The sequence below is a fragment of the Equus caballus genome, chromosome 3 (assembly GCF_041296265.1).
Source record: "Equus caballus isolate H_3958 breed thoroughbred chromosome 3, TB-T2T, whole genome shotgun sequence".
In the NCBI taxonomy this organism is placed as follows: domain Eukaryota; kingdom Metazoa; phylum Chordata; class Mammalia; order Perissodactyla; family Equidae; genus Equus; species Equus caballus.
Window position 1 is genome coordinate 82,776,701 of NC_091686.1, and position 18,750 is coordinate 82,795,450.

The 18,750-nt window shown below is 38.1% G+C and overlaps 1 protein-coding gene across 2 annotated transcripts; it reads right to left on the reverse strand.

The window, feature by feature from the left end:
* Window positions 1-1,758: 1,758 nt before the first annotated feature.
* EXOC1L (exocyst complex component 1 like) lies at window positions 1,759-18,230 on the reverse strand. 2 transcript variants are annotated; one of them, XM_023638076.2, is made up of 3 exons: window positions 17,851-18,230; window positions 8,200-8,330; window positions 1,759-2,166 (listed from the first exon to the last, which is right to left on the reverse strand). In XM_023638076.2, exons 1-3 carry the CDS (start codon window positions 17,969-17,971, stop codon window positions 1,900-1,902), a joined length of 519 nt encoding a protein of 172 aa, XP_023493844.1. In that variant the 5' UTR covers window positions 17,972-18,230; the 3' UTR covers window positions 1,759-1,899. The 2 variants fall into 2 exon arrangements, with proteins under 2 accessions (XP_023493844.1, XP_070119913.1); XM_070263812.1 differs by having other exon boundaries at window positions 17,871-18,010.
* Window positions 18,231-18,750: the final 520 nt, after the last annotated feature.

Genomic DNA, 18,750 nt, shown 5'->3' on the forward strand with positions numbered 1-18,750 from the left:
ATATATAATATTAAATTTGCCTTTTTAGTCATTTTTAAATGTATACAATTTAGCAGCATTTTTTACATTCACAATGTTGTGCAACCATCATCACCATTTATTTCTAAAACTTTTTCATCATTCCAAATAGAAACTCTGTAACCGTTCAGCAATAACTCCCCATTCCTCCTTCCTCCCAGCCCCTGGGAACCTCTAATTTACTTTCTGTCTCTGAATTTGCTTATTCTAGGTATTTCATATAAGTGAAGTCATACAATATTTGTCCTTTTGTGTCTGGCTTATTTCGCTTAGCATATTTTCAATGTTTATCCATGTTGTAGCATGTATCAGAGCTTCATTGTTTCTTATGGCAAAATAATATTCCGCTGTATGGATATACCACATTTTGTTTATCCATTCATTAATGGATGCTTGGGTTGTTTCCATTTTCTGTTTCCTGTGAATAATGCTGCGATAAACATTGGTGTACAAACATCTATTCAAGTCCTTGCTTTTAGTTCCTTTGGGTATATACCTAGGAGTGGAATTGCTGGGTCATTTGGTAAATCTGTGTTTAGGTTTTTGAGGAAATGCCAAACTGTTTTCCACAGTGGCTGTACCATTTTACATTCCCACAAGCAATGTATCAGGGTTCCAATTTCTCTACATCTTTACCAACACTTCTTTTTTTTTTTTACATAGCCATCCTAGTAGGTATGAAGTGGTACCTCACTGTGGTTTTCATTTGCATTTACCTAGTGACTAATGATGTAGAGTATCTTTTCTTATGCTTATTGTATACCTTCTTTGGAGAAATGTCTATTCAAATCTGCTGTCCATTTTTTAATTGGGTTGTTTGTCTTTTTGTTACTGAGTTGTAGGAGTTCTTTATATATTTTGAGCATTAAATCCTTACCAAATATTGATTTTCAAATATTTTCTCCCATTCTGTAGGTTTGTTTTTCACTTTTTAGATAATGTCCTTTGATGCAAAAGTAATTTTGATGGAGTCTAATTTATTTATTTTTCTTTTGTTGCTCATGCTTTTGATGTCATAAGAATTCATTGCCAAATCCAAGGTCCTGAAGATTTGCCCCTATGTTTTCTTCTAGGAGTTTATGGTTTCAGATCTTATGTTCAAGTCTTAAATCATTTGATGTTGATTTTAATATATGGTGTAAGATAGAGGTCCAGTTTCATTCTTTTACATGTGAATATCCAGTTGTCCAAGCACCATTTGTTGAAGAGATTTTTCTTTCTTCCTTTGAATAAACTTGGCACCCTTAAAATTCAGTTGACCATAGATGTATGAGTTTATTTCTGAACTCTCAGTTCTATTCCATTGGTCTATATGTCTATTCTTATGCCAGTACTACACTGTTTTGATTATTATAGCTTTGTAGTAAGTTTCAAAATCGGGAGATATGAGTCCTCCAACTTTATACTTCTTCTTCAAGTTTGTTTGGCTATTTGGGGCTCCTTGAAATTCCATATGAATTTGAGGGTTGACTTTTCCATTTCTGCAAAAAAAAAGCCATAGGAATTTTGACAGGGATTGCACTGAATCTGTAGATTGCTTTGCGTATATTGACATCATTACGTTATTGTCTTCCTATCCACGAAAACAGGATGTCTTTCCATTTAGTTAGTTCTTTCAAGATACTTCTTGATACTCTTTAGTAGAATACTAATTTAGGAAAAGCCATTCAACTCCTTACAAAGTAATCAAGGAACACATCGGTAAAAGTCCCAAATGTTGAATGATTGCATTAAAACACATTTCACTGCAATTCACAAAGCATCCCTTTATTTTCATATAAATGGTAGTCACTCATGAAGGGGGAAAAATGTCATGATTATCAATATTTGCCTAGAGAACCATTTTCATAGAACACTGATGAAAGAACATAGTATACCCCTTCAGAGTGGCAGGGGACACAGGGACAAGCACACTAGATTGAAAGCATAAAAGCATATTCTCATAAGAACCAAGCAATCCTTGTTGTTGGAGGACCAAATGGAATCATCATTAATGTAAGTAGAATCAAAGTTCACGATCTGTAAGTCCTTCTTAAGATACGCATGATTCAGCTTATTTACAGTTCGAGCAAAGGCATATTTAGAAGCACAACTATATGCTTCCAAACTGTACACTTTCTTGAAGTGCAGATCAAAAAACGGATTGTCCTAGAAGAGAAAGAGAGACATGATTTTGTTTGTAGCCAGGAAAGTAGCTAGATTTCCTGGATTCTCTTATTCTCTGGCGTGTGCTTATTGATTGTAAAGTATCAGTATCAAACATACTTCTGAAATCTACAAATGAGCTTTCCAAAGCTACCTGCTTCAAACATATTGCTTCTAAAAAGAACAACAAGAAAGATTATTTTTGAAGCATCTGTGATTTTTCAGTTGTGCAAATAACATGTCTCAGAATGTGCAGTTATCAAGTCTTCCCAGGGTAGCAAATTTGAGAGGATGGGTAGTGGTGGAAGAAGAGAATAAACTCACAGACTTCTGGAGGGAAGAAAAGGTTTCTTCCTTTCTCTACTAGAAGGTTGGTCCCTTGCGCTATTCCAACGGTAGAAGGGGGAAATCCTTGCTGACTTTGATGTTATTAGCAAGGATAATTAAATCATTTAGCTGAAACAGACAAATTACTAAAGACTACCTCTTTTTGGATTGTTCTAGGCTCTTGCTATACTCCTAGTGGAGATGTTTCGAGAAAAAGTGGACATCAAACCTGATCTAGGCCCTACATGTTAAAATAATAATAATTATTACTCTTACTAATAGCAATAACAACAATGCCTTGCATTTATAAAGTGCTTTTCAGTTTACAAAATGCTTTCACGTTCATTATCTGCCTAACTCCTAACTCTCCTTGAGGGCAGAGGTTTTGAATTATTTATCTTTGTGTTCCTAGTGCTTATCCACAGCAGCTACTAAGTTCTCAACAAATGTGTGTTGAACTGATCTGAAGTCGTCCTATAAAAAGAGAAGCAGAGGTAAACATTGCTCTAAATGGCAAGGAGGCAGAGAGAGACCAAACCAAACCAGGGTGTTAATTTGTTACCATGTAGTGTGTAAACGTTATATAAAAACAACTTATGTATTTGCCAATTTCTTTTTTAAATAGGAAAATTCTTGCAGGAGGCAGGTAAAAGAACACAGGTTTTGAAGTTGAAAACCATTTTGAATCTCTAATGTAACCACGGGCAAAGTACTGATCTGATCTGACCCTCACTTTTCTTCTTATTTTAGATACAGTTGCTATGAAGTTTACATGAGATTAATCACATAGACTGCCTAGTATGGAGCTTAATAAATAACTTCCTTTCCCAAGTCTGCCCCCAAGCATCGTGATACCCGTGTTAAGACCACCTTGCTTTACACCATTAAAATTTTTAAAAAACAAAACAATGCTTTTAGAAAAGAATGTACAAGGGTGATGGGATTTCCAGTGCGGTGCTCCCCCAGTCACACCTCACAAATTTTTTCCTAGCTCTCGTAGCATCTTGAAAGACACTTCTGCAGAGAATCTCAATAAAAAGAAATCACACCCATCGCATCATCAGATTTAACCATGCGCCTTACGTAGTTTCCTTACTGAGACATTTGCTCCTTATCCTGCAGAAAATATCCTTCATGCTTTTGAGATACTTGGAGAGGATTATTTTTTTCCTTTAGCCTAATAATTGAAGCCTGAGCATGCTTGTACATAGACTACAAGTTCCACCCACCCTCATTCCTTCTCTTCCTCCCTCCCTTCCTTCCTTCCTCTCCTCTTTTCTCTCTCTTTCTTTCTGTCAAAAGAATCCTAGAACTAAAAACGGATCTCACAGGTCATTCAGGATTCTCTTATTTATAGCTGGGAAAATAGTTTCCAGAGAGGTGAAGCCCAGGTCATACAGGTAGTTATTGGCAGAGCCAGGGCAAGAACCAAGATCTCAATCAGCCCAACCCCGTTTTTCGCTACATCATCCTCTCTCCTGTTGCACCACGTCAGTCTCCAAATACCCAGTCATTTTGATTTTGACTTTATAAATTGACTTCGATTTCAATTCCACTCCATTTTAAAGTTGACAATTTTCTGGCTCGACACTACTCTATTTAAAACTGTATCATGGCTATTGAGAAAAATATAATAAATGCTGACTCCCGAGGATTAATTCCAAGAGAGAGAAGAAGTGGAAATTCCCAGAACAACTGGGATATTTTTACTTCAACCATAGAAAAGAATCTTTAAAAGAATTACACTTTGGATATTATAGTTTTTCTTCTGGCCTTTTAATGTTTCAGGACCTAAAGTGATGAGAAAAATAGAAATACTCAACTTCTCTTTTGTATCCACATCACTATCGAAGATAATGATCTTCATCTGGGAAAGGGAAGAATCAATAGTGGGATGAAATTAAAGGCCAAAAAGGTGAGGAGGAAATAGAGCACAGCTAGCTGCTTCCAAGGAATTTAAGTTGACAGCTTGATAAATACATCCCCAGGCACTGACCAAACTTGTAGAAAATAATTATGACATCAGTAACATTTGAGAACTTGAGAAAAAAATAACAAAAGTGGGCAAAAGAAAAAAGAGATGAGGATGATTAATTCCTGAAACTATAGATTAGTGAATTTGATATTGATTTCTGATAAAATTCAATGTAATATAGAAATTTTGCTAAGTATATAAAACTATAAAGAAAATAATAATTAAAAAATTTGCAATCCTATTACACAGAGATTATTGCTAAAGTACTGGCTTGTTTCGTATATACATACACACATACATATACGTATATATATATATTTTTTTTTTTGAGGAAGACTGGCCCTGAGCTAACATCCATGCCCATCTTCCTCTACTTTATATGCGGGATGCCTGCCACAGCATAACTTGACAAGCGATACCGTGTCCACATCTGGGATCTGAACCGGCGAACCCCAGGCCGCCAAAGATTGTGTGACCTTAACCGCTGTACCATCAGGCCAGCCACTACCTGTATGTGTTTTTTGTATTAAAATGCAAGGCTCAGGGGCTGCCCCGTGGCCGAGTGGTTAAGTTCGCGTGCTCTGCTTTGGCGGCCCAGGGTTTTGCTGGTTTAGATCCTGGGCGTGGACATGGCACCACTCATCAGGCCATGCTGAGGTGGGATCCCACACAGCACAACCAGAGGCATTTGCAACTAGGATATACAACCATATACTGGGGGGCTTTGGGGAGAAGAAAAAAAAAGGTTCAGACTTCAGTTTTCAATGATACGATAGACTAAATATGCAAAATTGAGATAATAATTATAGAAAAGTTTTGTATTTGACTGACATTTAAAAAACTTACTAAATGGTAAACAATTGTGTTCTGAGGTATTCTTTTGGAAATATGATTTTTAATGGCTGTGTAATATTCCAGCATATTGATATGCAATAATATATTTAATTATTTCCTAAGTTTTGAACATTTAGGCAGAATGTATTGTCAGGAAAATGCTATGTGAGGACACAGGAAAGAAAGCAATGAAATCCAGCATGCTTTTGTAACCACGGGCACTCTAGGACCAGTTCAAACTAACTTCATCTTATCAACAGAAGGTTTTGAGGGGCAAGCCAAAAAAGTTGCAAAGTCACATAGCCAGAGCATGCACAGAGGACAAAATCTTGACCTGAAATGACCCCAGAACCAAGATTGTCTCTAGCACAGAACCAAAGGACACGACTGGAACTTGAAAGTTGGACTCTTATCAGAAGTGAGGGGCCGATTGTCTAGGAAGCCATGGTATTAAACCCCTTCCACACTTACCATAAATGTTTAGAACCTTACCGTAAACGCTGAAGCCCTCCAGTCAAAGCCTGTCCTGCCGGTGTTTCGGGGTTCTCCCTAACCTCTTAAATTTTGCCCCAAATCCTGAATTGGGGACACAGATCTGAGAAGTTATGCCTCCTGTCTCCTTGCAGATCAATCTCACCATAAAGCCTTTTGTTTTCTCAAAAGCTCATGCCATAATGATTGGCTTTTTATGTGCATCGGGTGGGAGAACCCCATTTTTGGCTGGTAACACTTTCACCAAGAAGTCATGCCAAATACCCACATATTTAAAATAGGATTCCTAGACGATAAATCAAGATAACAGCAGGCAGCATATATTGATTTCAGTAAAGATCTTAAGGGCAAAATTTAGGTATGAAGACTAGGTAATTAAGTAAGTAAGGCCTAGCAGGGTCTGGCATAACATAAATTCTCAATAAATGAATGAGTGAATGAATGAGTGTATGCATATGTTGAGATGTTCAACAACCGGTCCAAAGAGGGTAAATTAATACCTTTCTGGGTAAAATCTAGCTCCACCACAAAATAGCTCTGTGAGCTTGGGCAAACCAATTAATCTCTTTAGGTCTCATTTTCTTCATCTGTAAATCAAGAGTAATAATAAAATCGAATTCATGGGGTTTTGTGATGACTATGTGAAATTATACATGGAGAAAGCTTTCAGTGGCTCCTGGCACCTGGTAAGGGTTTACTAAGAGTGAGATGGTAGCTGGCTGTGGTACTCCTGGAAGGACTAATGCTAACCTATCAGTTACCTAGAGGTATGCACTTAGCCCTGCCTGCTTCATCATGTTTATGGTTGACTTGAATGAAGTCCTAAATGTTGTGCTCATTAAATCTGCATCATACCAAAATGAATATTAAAAAACCAAAATATTGGAAGATTTGATAGGTGGAAACCATAGGCCAGACTGAGACTATGGCATTTAGTAGGATTAAGAATAAGGGAACTTAAATTCTAATTCATCCAACAATACACAAATATTTATTGAGCGCCTTATATGTATCAGGCAGAAGGCTATGATAAAAGATGAAAAGTCACGGTCCCAGTTTTTCAGGGGTTTTCCATCCAGAGGGGAGATAGAGTGGGCCAATAATCACAGTTTTCAGGACTATGGCTACAACACATTTACATCCACAATGCAATGAGGGTAGAGGGGTAAGGAGACATGAGTAGAGCCCCAGGGGGAATCCAGGAATGGGGGGGAAGATGGAGGTGATTGAGCATTCTAAGCTGCAGGAGTCCGTAGTTAACTACTATGGATGTATAAAGTTTAAGGGGGAATGAACAGAGATAAAAGAGCCAGATAATCGAGGGCCTTTATTTAGATTTCATTCTATGTAAGTAGAGGGTATGGTAGACCATGTTAAATACAAATTCATGCACAAAAGACCTGAGATTTCAGTTAAATGTTTAACAGAGAAGGAATCCAGATCAAAGGAAATGCAAACTAGTCACACTAATTCTAAAAAATTGTATTTAATTCTGGAAAAACTGAAGCATCCCAGAGGAGGAAAAACAATGTAGTCAAGGGTGTGGAAGCAAGGTCATGGGAAAAAATAACAGTGGTGCTACTTCTTAGTGTTTGTATTGTCCTGTCATATTATCTTATTTGATCTGCATATGAAAGTTATTTAAAGAATGAAATGGGTACATTTAACCTAGAAAAGAGAAAACTTGAAGGAACATTATAATCATCTTCAAATGTTGGAAGGGCTGTTATGTAAAAGGAGGATTGGATCTGTTCTGGTTCGCTCCAAATGTCAAAACTAGAACTGTTGGGTGGATGTTATAGTGAAGCAGATTTTGGTTAAACGTAAGTAGGGAATTTAAAAATAAAGTATGGCAATTCAGAAATGGAATGGACTTCCTCATGTGGAAATGAGTTCTCCATCAGTAGAAGAGTTCAAGGAGAGACTGGGAAAACCACTTATCAAGTGGTCATTGGCGTATACACCCTTCCCCGCCTTTTAACTCTAAGGCTGTAGGATTTCCAAGAGTTATTGATCCTTCTGGAGGATCAAGTGGCTAACTGACACTAAAATCTGAAGAAGATGAGGGAAGGGATCCCCAAAACTCACAGAGGTAATCAGGGTGGGGAGAGAGTGGTGGTGGAAGCATCATATATTTAAAGTTTCAGGATTGACTGGGAGATTGTGTTTAACCTGTTAAGAAGCTCCTGGGAAAGATGCTTTTAAATTTAATAGACAAAATTCAAATTTAAACTCATAAAAAAAGAACAAAAAAACCAGTAGATCATCCCAGTAGATTAAACCATACCACTTGAGAACAATCTAGCATCTTAACACAGTACATGCCAAGAATACACGAAGTAGGATATTGAACATAAAGATCTCCAGTATATTGATCCCACGTCTCCCTTACAAAACATAACACTTACAGTGTCTGCTTCTTTTCCATCAATCATCTGCAGATCGTTCAAAGACCACTTTTTTGTTACTTCATATTTTTCATCTAAACCTATTCTGTAGTGTTTCACCATAATTATTTGTACTTCTTCGTTTTTGGTCACTGTAAGACAGAAAAACACTTAGTTTACGTAAACTCTTAGAAGATAATAAATTATTCAAGTCATACTTTTCAGTATTTATGTATCTCCTTTTCATATAATGAGCTTGAACCTACATTATATCTGCACCCCAGTTCTGAACCCCAATGTATCTGAAGCTTCATGAGGATGCTTCCAAATTTACTCAACGTGTTAACTTTATTTTTGCTACACTTGTGGTTACGTATTGCCACAGTAATGTCTGTCAGATAGAACACTGAGCTATGTGCTTTCAGCTACGAGCTTTGTGGTGGAGAATGGGGTTCAACTCGGGGCAGGAAATAAGAGGCTTAGTGTTAGCATGCAGCCAGTGCCAAAGTGTTTACCAGAACAAGTTGGAATTTTAATTTATGACAGTATAAGAAAGTGAGGTCAGGAAAGTAAACAGTTCTGCTCACACAGCAGCAACACAGTGTTGAAGAGTGACCGTGCAAATGCTACTGTGTATGCTTTCTTTTCAAGCCACTGTGAGATGTGTGAGAGAGAAGTGCTTTCATTGCAGTTACTATTAACCTGTTTGGTATTGTTTGAAATTTTTAATCCTTTCTAGTGTGTCTCCAAAATTCTAGTATTCAAAGTGTGCCACTGAGACAAAAAGTTTCAGTGCTCTATTTAGAATGGTGTGGGAAAGTGTAGGGGACTGGAATTGGCCACCCCAAGATATGTCTCTTTGGCATGAGGATTATTTTGGGTTGGTTACTTTTGAAAACTGCAGACAGGAAAGAGACTCTGAAAAAGCAGAATTTACTTACTCTTTGTTAAGAGACACTTACATTGTAAAGGAAATCTCCGTCTGTAAAGGTGTCTTCCTTTCTGTACCAGGAAGGAGGGGGATGACCTTATCTCTAGAAACTCTTAATCAATGCCAAAGGCAAGGACTGAAATCTGCATCTTGTTTATTGTACTTGTCTGGTAATCTCCTGTAACTGACTCCCCCCACCCCCAACATCCTCCTTTGTCTTTAGCTGGAGATGATATTTAATGTAGTGGCTTTGGCCATTTTGGGGAGTTTCTCAGGTTGCCTGGGCCTCTCCCATGTATACATGTTATAAAGCTTTGTTTAATTTTCTCCTGTTATTCTGTCTCATGTGAATTTAGTTCATTCTCTGGCCAGAAGAACCCACAGTGGGTAGAGGAAATGTCTTCCTCCCCTACAAAAGTCATTGCTTATTTTATGTGAACAAAATGAAGGAAATAATTTCCTGGTCTTAAAATCACTCTTTGGTCTCACATGAACACATCCAAAGAATCAATATTTGATGTTAGAGCTCTGGAATTGAAAATTATCAATGAGTTAATAAAGAAATATTTACTGAGTATTTGCTATTTGCCTGATGGAACTATTATAGATGCCACAGGAGTACAAATATGAGAGAGGGTCCATGCCCTCTAGAAACTTATGGTTTTGTTGAGGAGACAAGACTAAAACACATGAGCCATATAAAATATATATTTTAAAGGTATATATGTATATTATAAAGAGGTGGCAGGTGCCGTTTGAATGTCAAACTTTTTTCAAGATGTATGATGTCACTTAGAGAGTTTCAAGCTGGTTCTGTTTTCTAAGAGTGAGGCTGGAATTTGTCTTTTGGGAAGACTCTCTTTTGATTCTGGAAAGTACCACTTTGGCATGCCCTCCTAATCAAGAAGATAGAAAGCAGTATATTACAATATAATCATACTGATAGACAAACAATGTGAAGCAGACTATAGGTTTAACAGGAGTGCTGAGAAGGGAGAGGACTGGAATAGTTAAGAAAGGAATTGTGGAGAAATAGAATTTGAGACGGGGCTTTAAAATTAGTCCGGTTTGGAAAGGCAGGTATGATACTGAAGGCATTTCTAGATGAAGGTCAGCCTGAGGGAATGGATGGACAATAGAAGCTGAACTTGACCACGCAGAGTGAAAGAAAGCACACTGCACAGGTTCATTAGTGTTAGGATATGGTGGGCAATAGGATTAACTAGGTTGAGAAGGTTGTGAAATGTTTTCAAAGAGTCCGGATTTGAAAAGTGACAGAAACCACGGTGGACTTGTAATGTCTGGATCCCCTCCTCTGGCGGGAGGGAGGGGCGGCTGGCCTGGACAGTGAGGACTACAGAATTGGAGCTAGTGAAGGGAGTAATTATCCTCTGAAGGTGCAGGTGCTACTGAAATTAAGGCAACCTGTTGAGCCTAAGGGTTGAAGATAGAGCTGAGTTCAGTCCCCTAGAGAAGGGAGTCTGAGCAAATCTAAGAAGAGGACACTGTGTCAAGTGTTCAGTGAAAGCTTATACAGTAATGTATTCACTAAGTCTCCTCTCTCCTTGAACAAGAGTCTAATAAAATGTCACCCCATTAAAGGGGTGTTTTTCTGGAAGCAGTGATGCACAGGAAACATTGAAGAAGAAAAGAAAGAGGAACTGGAGGACCCTGGAAGAGGCACTGAAGCTTAGATGGCTCTGGTGTTAGACATTCTGGCTTCAAATCATGACGCTACCTCTTACAGTGTGATCTAAGTAAATTGCGTAATCTCTAGAGAGATTAAACCTCAGTTTTCTCATGTTGTAAAGTGGATATCAGAGTGATACAAACTTACAAGGTGTAAAGATGAAAGTAGATAAAGTATATAAATGACTTTGGATAGTGCCCGGTTTATAGTAATAGTTAAAGTATTTCATTTTGTTTAAGAGGCTGTTGTAATCTAGGCATAGGATGTGGGCAATGGAAATAGAAGTGGCAAATCTAAGTAAGTTTCAAATGAGGCATTGACAACACTGTATGGAAATAATGCTGCACAGAAACCAAAGTAGGAAAGTATGGAGGGCGAGGTGGGTAGGTGGAATAATGAATTTAGTTTTTGACAACAGATGATGTGTCCACAAACTCTCTCAGAAGAGTTGGAGATGGACAGTTATAGTGAAGGAATGGAGATAGGACTTGGGATTTTTCTGGGTGGATACATTTCCAAGACTAGTTTTACAGGGAAAAGAGAGGATGAACGAGATGAGACAGGGTGGAGAAGAAAGAGGTGCCAGCAGAGAGGTCTGAGAAGGGACCATCAGAAAAGGGACAAGTTCAACAGTGCAATGCTATGGAAATCAAGGAAGATAGAAAATTGTAAAGATTTGGAGACAATCCTGCGAAGTCATTTCGTTGGGTAAAGCAGAGTTCAGTCCTGGCACTGAATCTGACTTGGGGATGATCATTGATTTCTTTCCTGAGGGCGGTTTCTCTAGAATGGTGAGGGCAGAAGGCAGCTTGCAGAGGACTCCTTCATGCCGTAAGTGCATGCTGTGCCAGTTCTTGGGTTAGGTAGGATTAAAAAAAAGAAATAGGAAGAGAGGCTGTGATTTAGATGACGTATTCCAAGAGTCTGGAAGAGGAGGGATTGCATATTTTGAGGACAGAGTGAGTGACGTGGGGCATGTCCTGAGGAAGAGCTAGAGCAGATCTTAACCTGGGGTCAGTAAACCGGCTCAGTCTGCGAGCCTCCTGATGCTGTATGAAAAGTTTCTGTCCATGTATACTTCTCCAGCCTAAAAACAGGTCCATCTCCACCGGTCTAGATGTTAGCTCTGGGAAGAGGAAAGGATTAGACGAGAAGCCATTAGGCTGGTGTGCTGAAGTGGAGGCACAGTTGATTCTCATACTTACCATGGACAAGATTTTGGGGGCAGCTCTTTCCACTAGGAGAATGTTGTGTTGGCTCAGACAAAGGCTCTACCTTAGAGGACAATATTCTTGTTCTGGTTAGCTGTCTCACTAGCTGCTTAGGGGGTGGGAGAGGATGGAGATGGGGAGATATGGAGATATAACTGGATACTGTAGGAAAATGTAATTTGAACCAAATTCCACTGCCACACTTACATGTTGTGATAACCAGCTAATTGACTGTAGGCCCACTAGTTCATTAATTCAATAAATATTTGAGTGCCCCTTTTGCACAAAGCCCTGTGCTAGGCATTGAAAAAATGAATTCCCGTAAGGCCCCATTCCTGCTGTCACTGAGATTACAGGGAGAGGGGGCTTCAGAAAGAAAAGATGTGATCACAGCACTGTGAATGAGGCAGGATAAGGTAAATAGGAACATGGATTGGGGAACATCTTCCCCTGACTGAGCGTCAGAGAGAGCTTCCTGAAGAAGGTCACTGAGTTGTAGAGAGCAGGGGGAGTTAGCAGAATGAAGAAAGGAGTAAAGGGAGTTCTGGATCAGCATGTGTACAAAAGCATGAAATACTTGACACTTCTGAGTCATTACAAGTATTTGGTGTTGTTGACATGAAGTGTGAGGTAGGAAGCAGGTTAGGCAAGAGCTAGTTCCTGAAGGGTCTAGAATGCAAGGCTAAGGAATTCAAATGTTATCCTGAAAGCTATGTAGGGGAGGGGGGTTGGGAGGGAGGATTGTCACTGAAGGATTTCAAGTGAATAGACAGGCTGAGCTTTAATTTTCAGAAAGTTTTCTTGAGTTATTCCATAAACAATGGGTTGGGGTTGGTGTGGGGCAGGGTGGATGGGGAAGGAGTTGGTTAGAAGGTAAGATCTACCAGTTATCAAGTTTTCTTGCGTTGGTGGTCACTGTCCCACTAACACTAAACTAAGAAAATAAAAAACCATGCTTTAAAAGTTAATTCTTTGAGACAATGACACAGAGACAGTACAGCCTCCTTAATTTGGCCAAATAGCGTCCTCTGGAGCCAAGGAGGCTCCAAGAATTGTCCTTAGCCAAGAGCCAAAGAAGTCAGGCTGGAGTGGGCCCAATCCCTGATTTCCATGCTTGAGCTCTGCTGCCAGCTGAAATTAAATGGCCATATCCACATTAGGGCAGTGGCAAAGTGGAAACATCACACTGTCTTAAAACAGAAATGTGTTTATAGAGTGAAAAGGTTAGAGAATTGGTTTCAGAAACTTCAGAGGTGTCGTTATGTAATTATTGTTTAGTGATATCTGTAGACCCGGGGAATTTCAGAATGAACCTGCTCCAGTTTTAATATTTTAGTTAGCATTCTCAGAATTACAATCTTAACTTCATGCCAGCCTTTTATTTGCACTTTTAATTTCAAAATAAACACTGTCATTAAGAACTGCCTCTATAAACATGGTAATATAGTCACTATTATTCATGAGGCTAAATGGAAAGAAGATCGGCCAATTGAACCAATGTAATTTGGCAGAATAGAGGAAAAACAGTAGCTCACCAGTAAGCTGCACAGAAATGCTTTAAATAAATAAATGACTGCTATTTTATGATTCTAGTGTTATATAATTGTTTTCATCATTGAAATTAAATGATAGGAAAAAATTACCATGAGATATCAAAGATAAGAAGCCTCATTGAGAATGTTACAATGTATGATGATGTCTTGGGGTTGTTGAGAATGCTATTATTGATTTCATCAAAAAAGTAATTTTCCAAGAATATTCTTCTAGAGATATTTTTATAAAATCAAATTTGGGGCTATACTGGGTACTACAGATTGAATGCTGTGTCCTCCCAAAATTCATATGTTGTAATTCTAACCCCCAAGATGACAGTATTAGGATGAGGGGCCTTTGGGAAATGATTAGGTCGTGAGGGCAAAGTACTCAGGAATGGGATCAGTGTTCTTATAAAAAAAACCCAGAAAAATAAAAAGAAAAGACCCCAAAGAGGTCCCTTGCCCCTTCTGCCATGGCAGGTTACAGGGAGAAGACGACTGTCTATGAAGAAGCAGGTCCTCACCAGACACCCAATCTGTGGGTGCCATGATCTTGGACTTCTCAGCCTCCAGAACTGTGTGTGCACAATAAATCTTTGTTGTTTAAAAGGGCTTCCAGTGTCTGGTATTTTGTTTCTTTTTCTTGTTACTTATTCTTATTTAACACTGTTATTGTTAGCATTCTTTTTGTAAATGATTTGACAAACTTGTTAGATTCTCTGGTTCACAGAGAAGTTCCATTCTGGCATCAAAATGTAATATGTATGGAGAATTTATCCATATTGTTTTTGTAATTCTGGCAAATGCCATTTATTTTCAAATTAATATCTATGAATGGAAATGTTTTTCTAAATATTTGTATTTAAAAATAATCTGTATCTGAAAATTTATACAATTTTTATTTATAAAATATATAATATATATAAATTCTTCATTATATATTAGTAAACATACATATATATGTTTTTGGTATATTTTATTTTTATTATAAATATTTATTACAATATATACTATTTGTGTACATATATTTCAGCATAAATTTTCACAGCAAATATATGTTTTTTGTATATTTAAAAATATAGCCCTACGTTTTATTTTATTTGGAATATAATTTATCATGTTTGTTTTTTCCTTGTTAGGATTTAACAGGACGGCACTATGTGCAGATGTAGGTGTTATTATTTCGATTTCAGAGGTGTCAATACTGAGGCCATAGAGGTCAATTATCTTGCCCCAAATCCCACAGCTGGCAGGTGGGCAGAGCAGAGCCAGGTGTCACACCCGTTTGTCTGATTCCAAGCATTCCAAAGTCCGTTCCACCATGCCCTGCTACTTCCCATTCGATTTTGGCTAATGGTTTACATGCTGTTTCAAGTCCTTCAGAATTTCTTTAATTCCTTTGCACTCTTATTATTTCGCAAGTGACTTATCGCTTTCTGGGGCCCACACATAATCGAGCTCCTCCCTCCTTCAGAAGATGCTGCTTTTAACTGCCAGTGATAATGATGTTCTAGGCTCGGGAAGCTAATCCCTGGGAGAAATGACCATGCAAACTCCGAGGTGGGAGGAGACAGAGGTGCCAGGAAATCCTCAGTGTAAATGCTAGCAAACTACAGAGAGATGGGCTTTCTGATAGCTGAGTTTTGACATCAACCAGGTAAAGAATCAACAGTAAATCCCAATGATCGCGTTGTGAGACCCCTGCAAAAGACACTCTGATCAGATAAATGGAAAGTCTGACTTATTTAAAGATGTCTTCTTTAATTTGAAAAATGCATAATGGAATTTGATTACTCTAGACTTGTGATTCTCGCAAATTAAGAACTGCTGGATTGTAGGATATGAAGAGGAAATCGTAATTATGCATCTCTCTTCTCCTTGAAGGTGGCCACATTCAAAATCTGGAGTTGCCTGCCTCCACAACTGTGATATGACCTGTTTGATTTTTATCAATGGACATTTTCTGAGTAAGGAAGTATGGCCAAAGATTTAGGACTATCAAGCATTACATTGACTTTATTTTAAATTACTGTTCTGTCTTGGGCTGGCCCCGTGGCCGAGTGGTTAAGTTCGCGCGCTCCGCTGCAGGCGGCCCAGTGTTTCGTTGGTTCGGGTCCTGGGCGCGGACATGGCACTGCTCATCAGACCACGCTGAGGCAGCGTCCCACATGCCACAACTAGAAGAACCCACAACGAAGAATATACAACTATGTACCGGGGGGCTTTGGGGAGAAAAAGGAAATAATAAAATCTTTAAAAAAAAAAAAAAAATTACTGTTCTGTCTAAATGTATCTGAAATGATTGTAAAGGAGTGTTACATTTGGGGAAAGTGCTCTCAAATTAATGAATATGATATAGAGGAGAGTTGTGAAAAATGAGCGAACTAATGTGACTTATAATGTTAACTTTTATCTGGAATATCACAATATTACCTTCTCTTCCTTATCTCTGAGAGGAATTTATTTTTTCCTTGCTTCTTACATGACAGAATCATTGAATTTTACTAATGAAAATGATCACCTACTTTACTTGGTCATTTTCTAGATGAGAAAATTGAACCTTGAAGAAACTAACTTCGTATATGTCACCAATGAATCTTAAAAGGATTCATGTCATTTATGAAAAAATATAGCAAGTGACCCCAGCCCACAGTGTTTTTCTCAGTATTCAAGGATGCCAGAAAAAAAAAAAATCACATCCATTTACAAAAATTTTTTTCCATGCCAGATAGAACAAGCTTAGTTAATTATGTGGTGGGAGAGAGGCATTAAGATGTATTTGGTAAATTAGACATATACATTACTGTGATTATTTTGTTGTTTATAAGCTTTTCTTTCAAAATCCTTGTATACTAATGTTACATGATGAGTAATTAGCTTTATACAGTAGGATCACAACAGGTATACAATTATTAAATGTTAATGTTGAAGTAAGCTTCTTCTCTAATATATTAAGTCAAATATTTTAAGACATAGTGATTTGATGGTTAGAATATAATACAGTTTCTAAAATTATTTCATTTAACCTTTTCCCCATAATTTGATTTCTTTTTTTTTCCTGGACCAATTAAGTTTTTTACCTTGCTGATATGCCAAGCCCCCACGTTTTGTATTTATATAGCAAAATATGCCAGGTAAGGTATTAAATATTACTATTGTTATTATTAAGTAGATATTTCTGTGCTTATTAGGAGTTATAGAAGTTAAGGGATTCTTAGCACTTTCTTTAAAGATGTTCTACTTTCCTCATAATACTCCCTCTTGACAACTTTAGAAGTCTTTCTCAGCCAATTATCAGGAAGGGAATTATAACAAGTTGTGTTTTTGAAAATGCTGAGGTGTGAGGTGTGTGCCTTAAAAGGAAAAGTCCATAGGGAATTATAACAAGTTGTGTTTTTGAAAATGCTGAGGTGTGAGGTGTGTGCCTTAAAAGGAAAAGTCCATAATGAAGTTAGAATTTCTAAGCTCTTTGCTCCTAAGTCCCTGAAAAGTATTAAAAGGCATGGATTGGGAAAAACGGAATGCTGTATATTAAATTCAATAATGGCACAAGCATTTCTGTCTAAATTTAGCACAAAAACTACAAGTTAGGCAAATCATAACTGATGTGAAAGCCTATTCACACCTTTAGACAATTTTTGTGAATTTTAAAAACATGAGAGAAAATCTTTATTTTAGTTTAATAGTTGAGAGAACATCCCCTTATCCTTAAAATTCCATCTTTGTGAACTAATTTGTGCCGTTAAAGTAATATTTCTGTGAGCATACTGACTATAAGAGAATTTTTAAAAGATCATTTCTCTTTTCAAAATAAACCAGCAGAAGTCTAAGTAAGCCCTCGGAAGAACATCTAAGGTCTTTTTTCTTTCTTAGCATGAAAAGGAAGACTGGTTGGAAATAGAGCTGTACAACTCAGTTCTCCAACGTATTTAAAAATATACAGAAAGCTCTCTGCTGAATTTTTTAAAATGAGCTTTTACACAATAAAATCGCATGCCATGCAAGTGAATTAAATAAAAGATTGGAGACAAAATAATCAAATCAGGAAAAGTACATACCCAGTTTCATTTCTGAACAATTAACCAAAATATTCTTGTACAATATTTTTTCCTGTCTTCCATTTTAGCACTTAAAAAAAAAATTCTGTAGACTCCAAATTCTTAAACTTAGCATAGTTAAGTTCTGTTGCAAGAGGACACACGTGCTGTTACCGTATAGGAAAATAAAGGCAAAAAATATCCCCCTATCACGCAAGCATCTTAGGGTTATTTACATTTTGAAATGACAACAGAAAGAACAGATTACCTGACACACAGAGATAATACCTGTCCTGGACTGAGAACTCAATTTCAATAAACTCGTACAGATTCTGCGAGAGTGGCTTAAACAGTTTCTTCTCCAAGTCCTCCTTCACCAATGATGACATTTCCTCCAGTTCCACTTGGCCTGATACCTTGGCTCAGCTCACCCTTTCTCTCCTTGTGCTCTCTAGATCTCTTGTTTTGGTTTGCAGCTCCTTGGTGAGTCCTGCCCACCTCCCAGCCCTTACTCTCTTAACTTCTCGTTCCTAGCCAGACCCAGGCTCCCAGAGAGCACTCAGCGCCGTCAGACCCCTCACTGCGGTATCTGCCCTGTGGCAGCAGCAGCAGCAGCAGCAGCAGCAGCCAAAACACAGCAGCAGCACTAGCCCCACCGTCAGTCTTCAGCATCTAGGCTCAAGGAGGCTGCTCTCTGGAGCTCTCCTGTGGTTTGTTGATGGGGAACATATTTATGAACACCAGCAGAGACTTGTGGAGTCCCCTGGTTATTCTAGTCTGGTAGCCTTTCCCCTTTCACATCACTCTGCAGAGGAAGACCACTGCTTCAGCTTGATTCCATTATATAAATCAGCTGTCTGGCTCTATTGATTGGGATCATCTTCCATTAAGAACTTTGCTATCATCGGCAAGAGGAAAAGCATCAGTGCTTGCTCCTGACACTTCCAACAAGTGTCTTTCTCTCCTTTCTTGCCTCTCCCGCAATTCATTCAAACCTTTGCTTCCATGAGAGTCAGCACCAACTCTTGGGTCCAAACTATTTTTAAATGAGCTCCTCCATTTTATTCCTCCATCACAAAGAAAGATTTACTAGGCCCCACTGGGGTAAAGCATTATATTTGTTTCTTGGGAAGGCGAATTTCCTATCGTCAAGGAGCTTATAATCTAA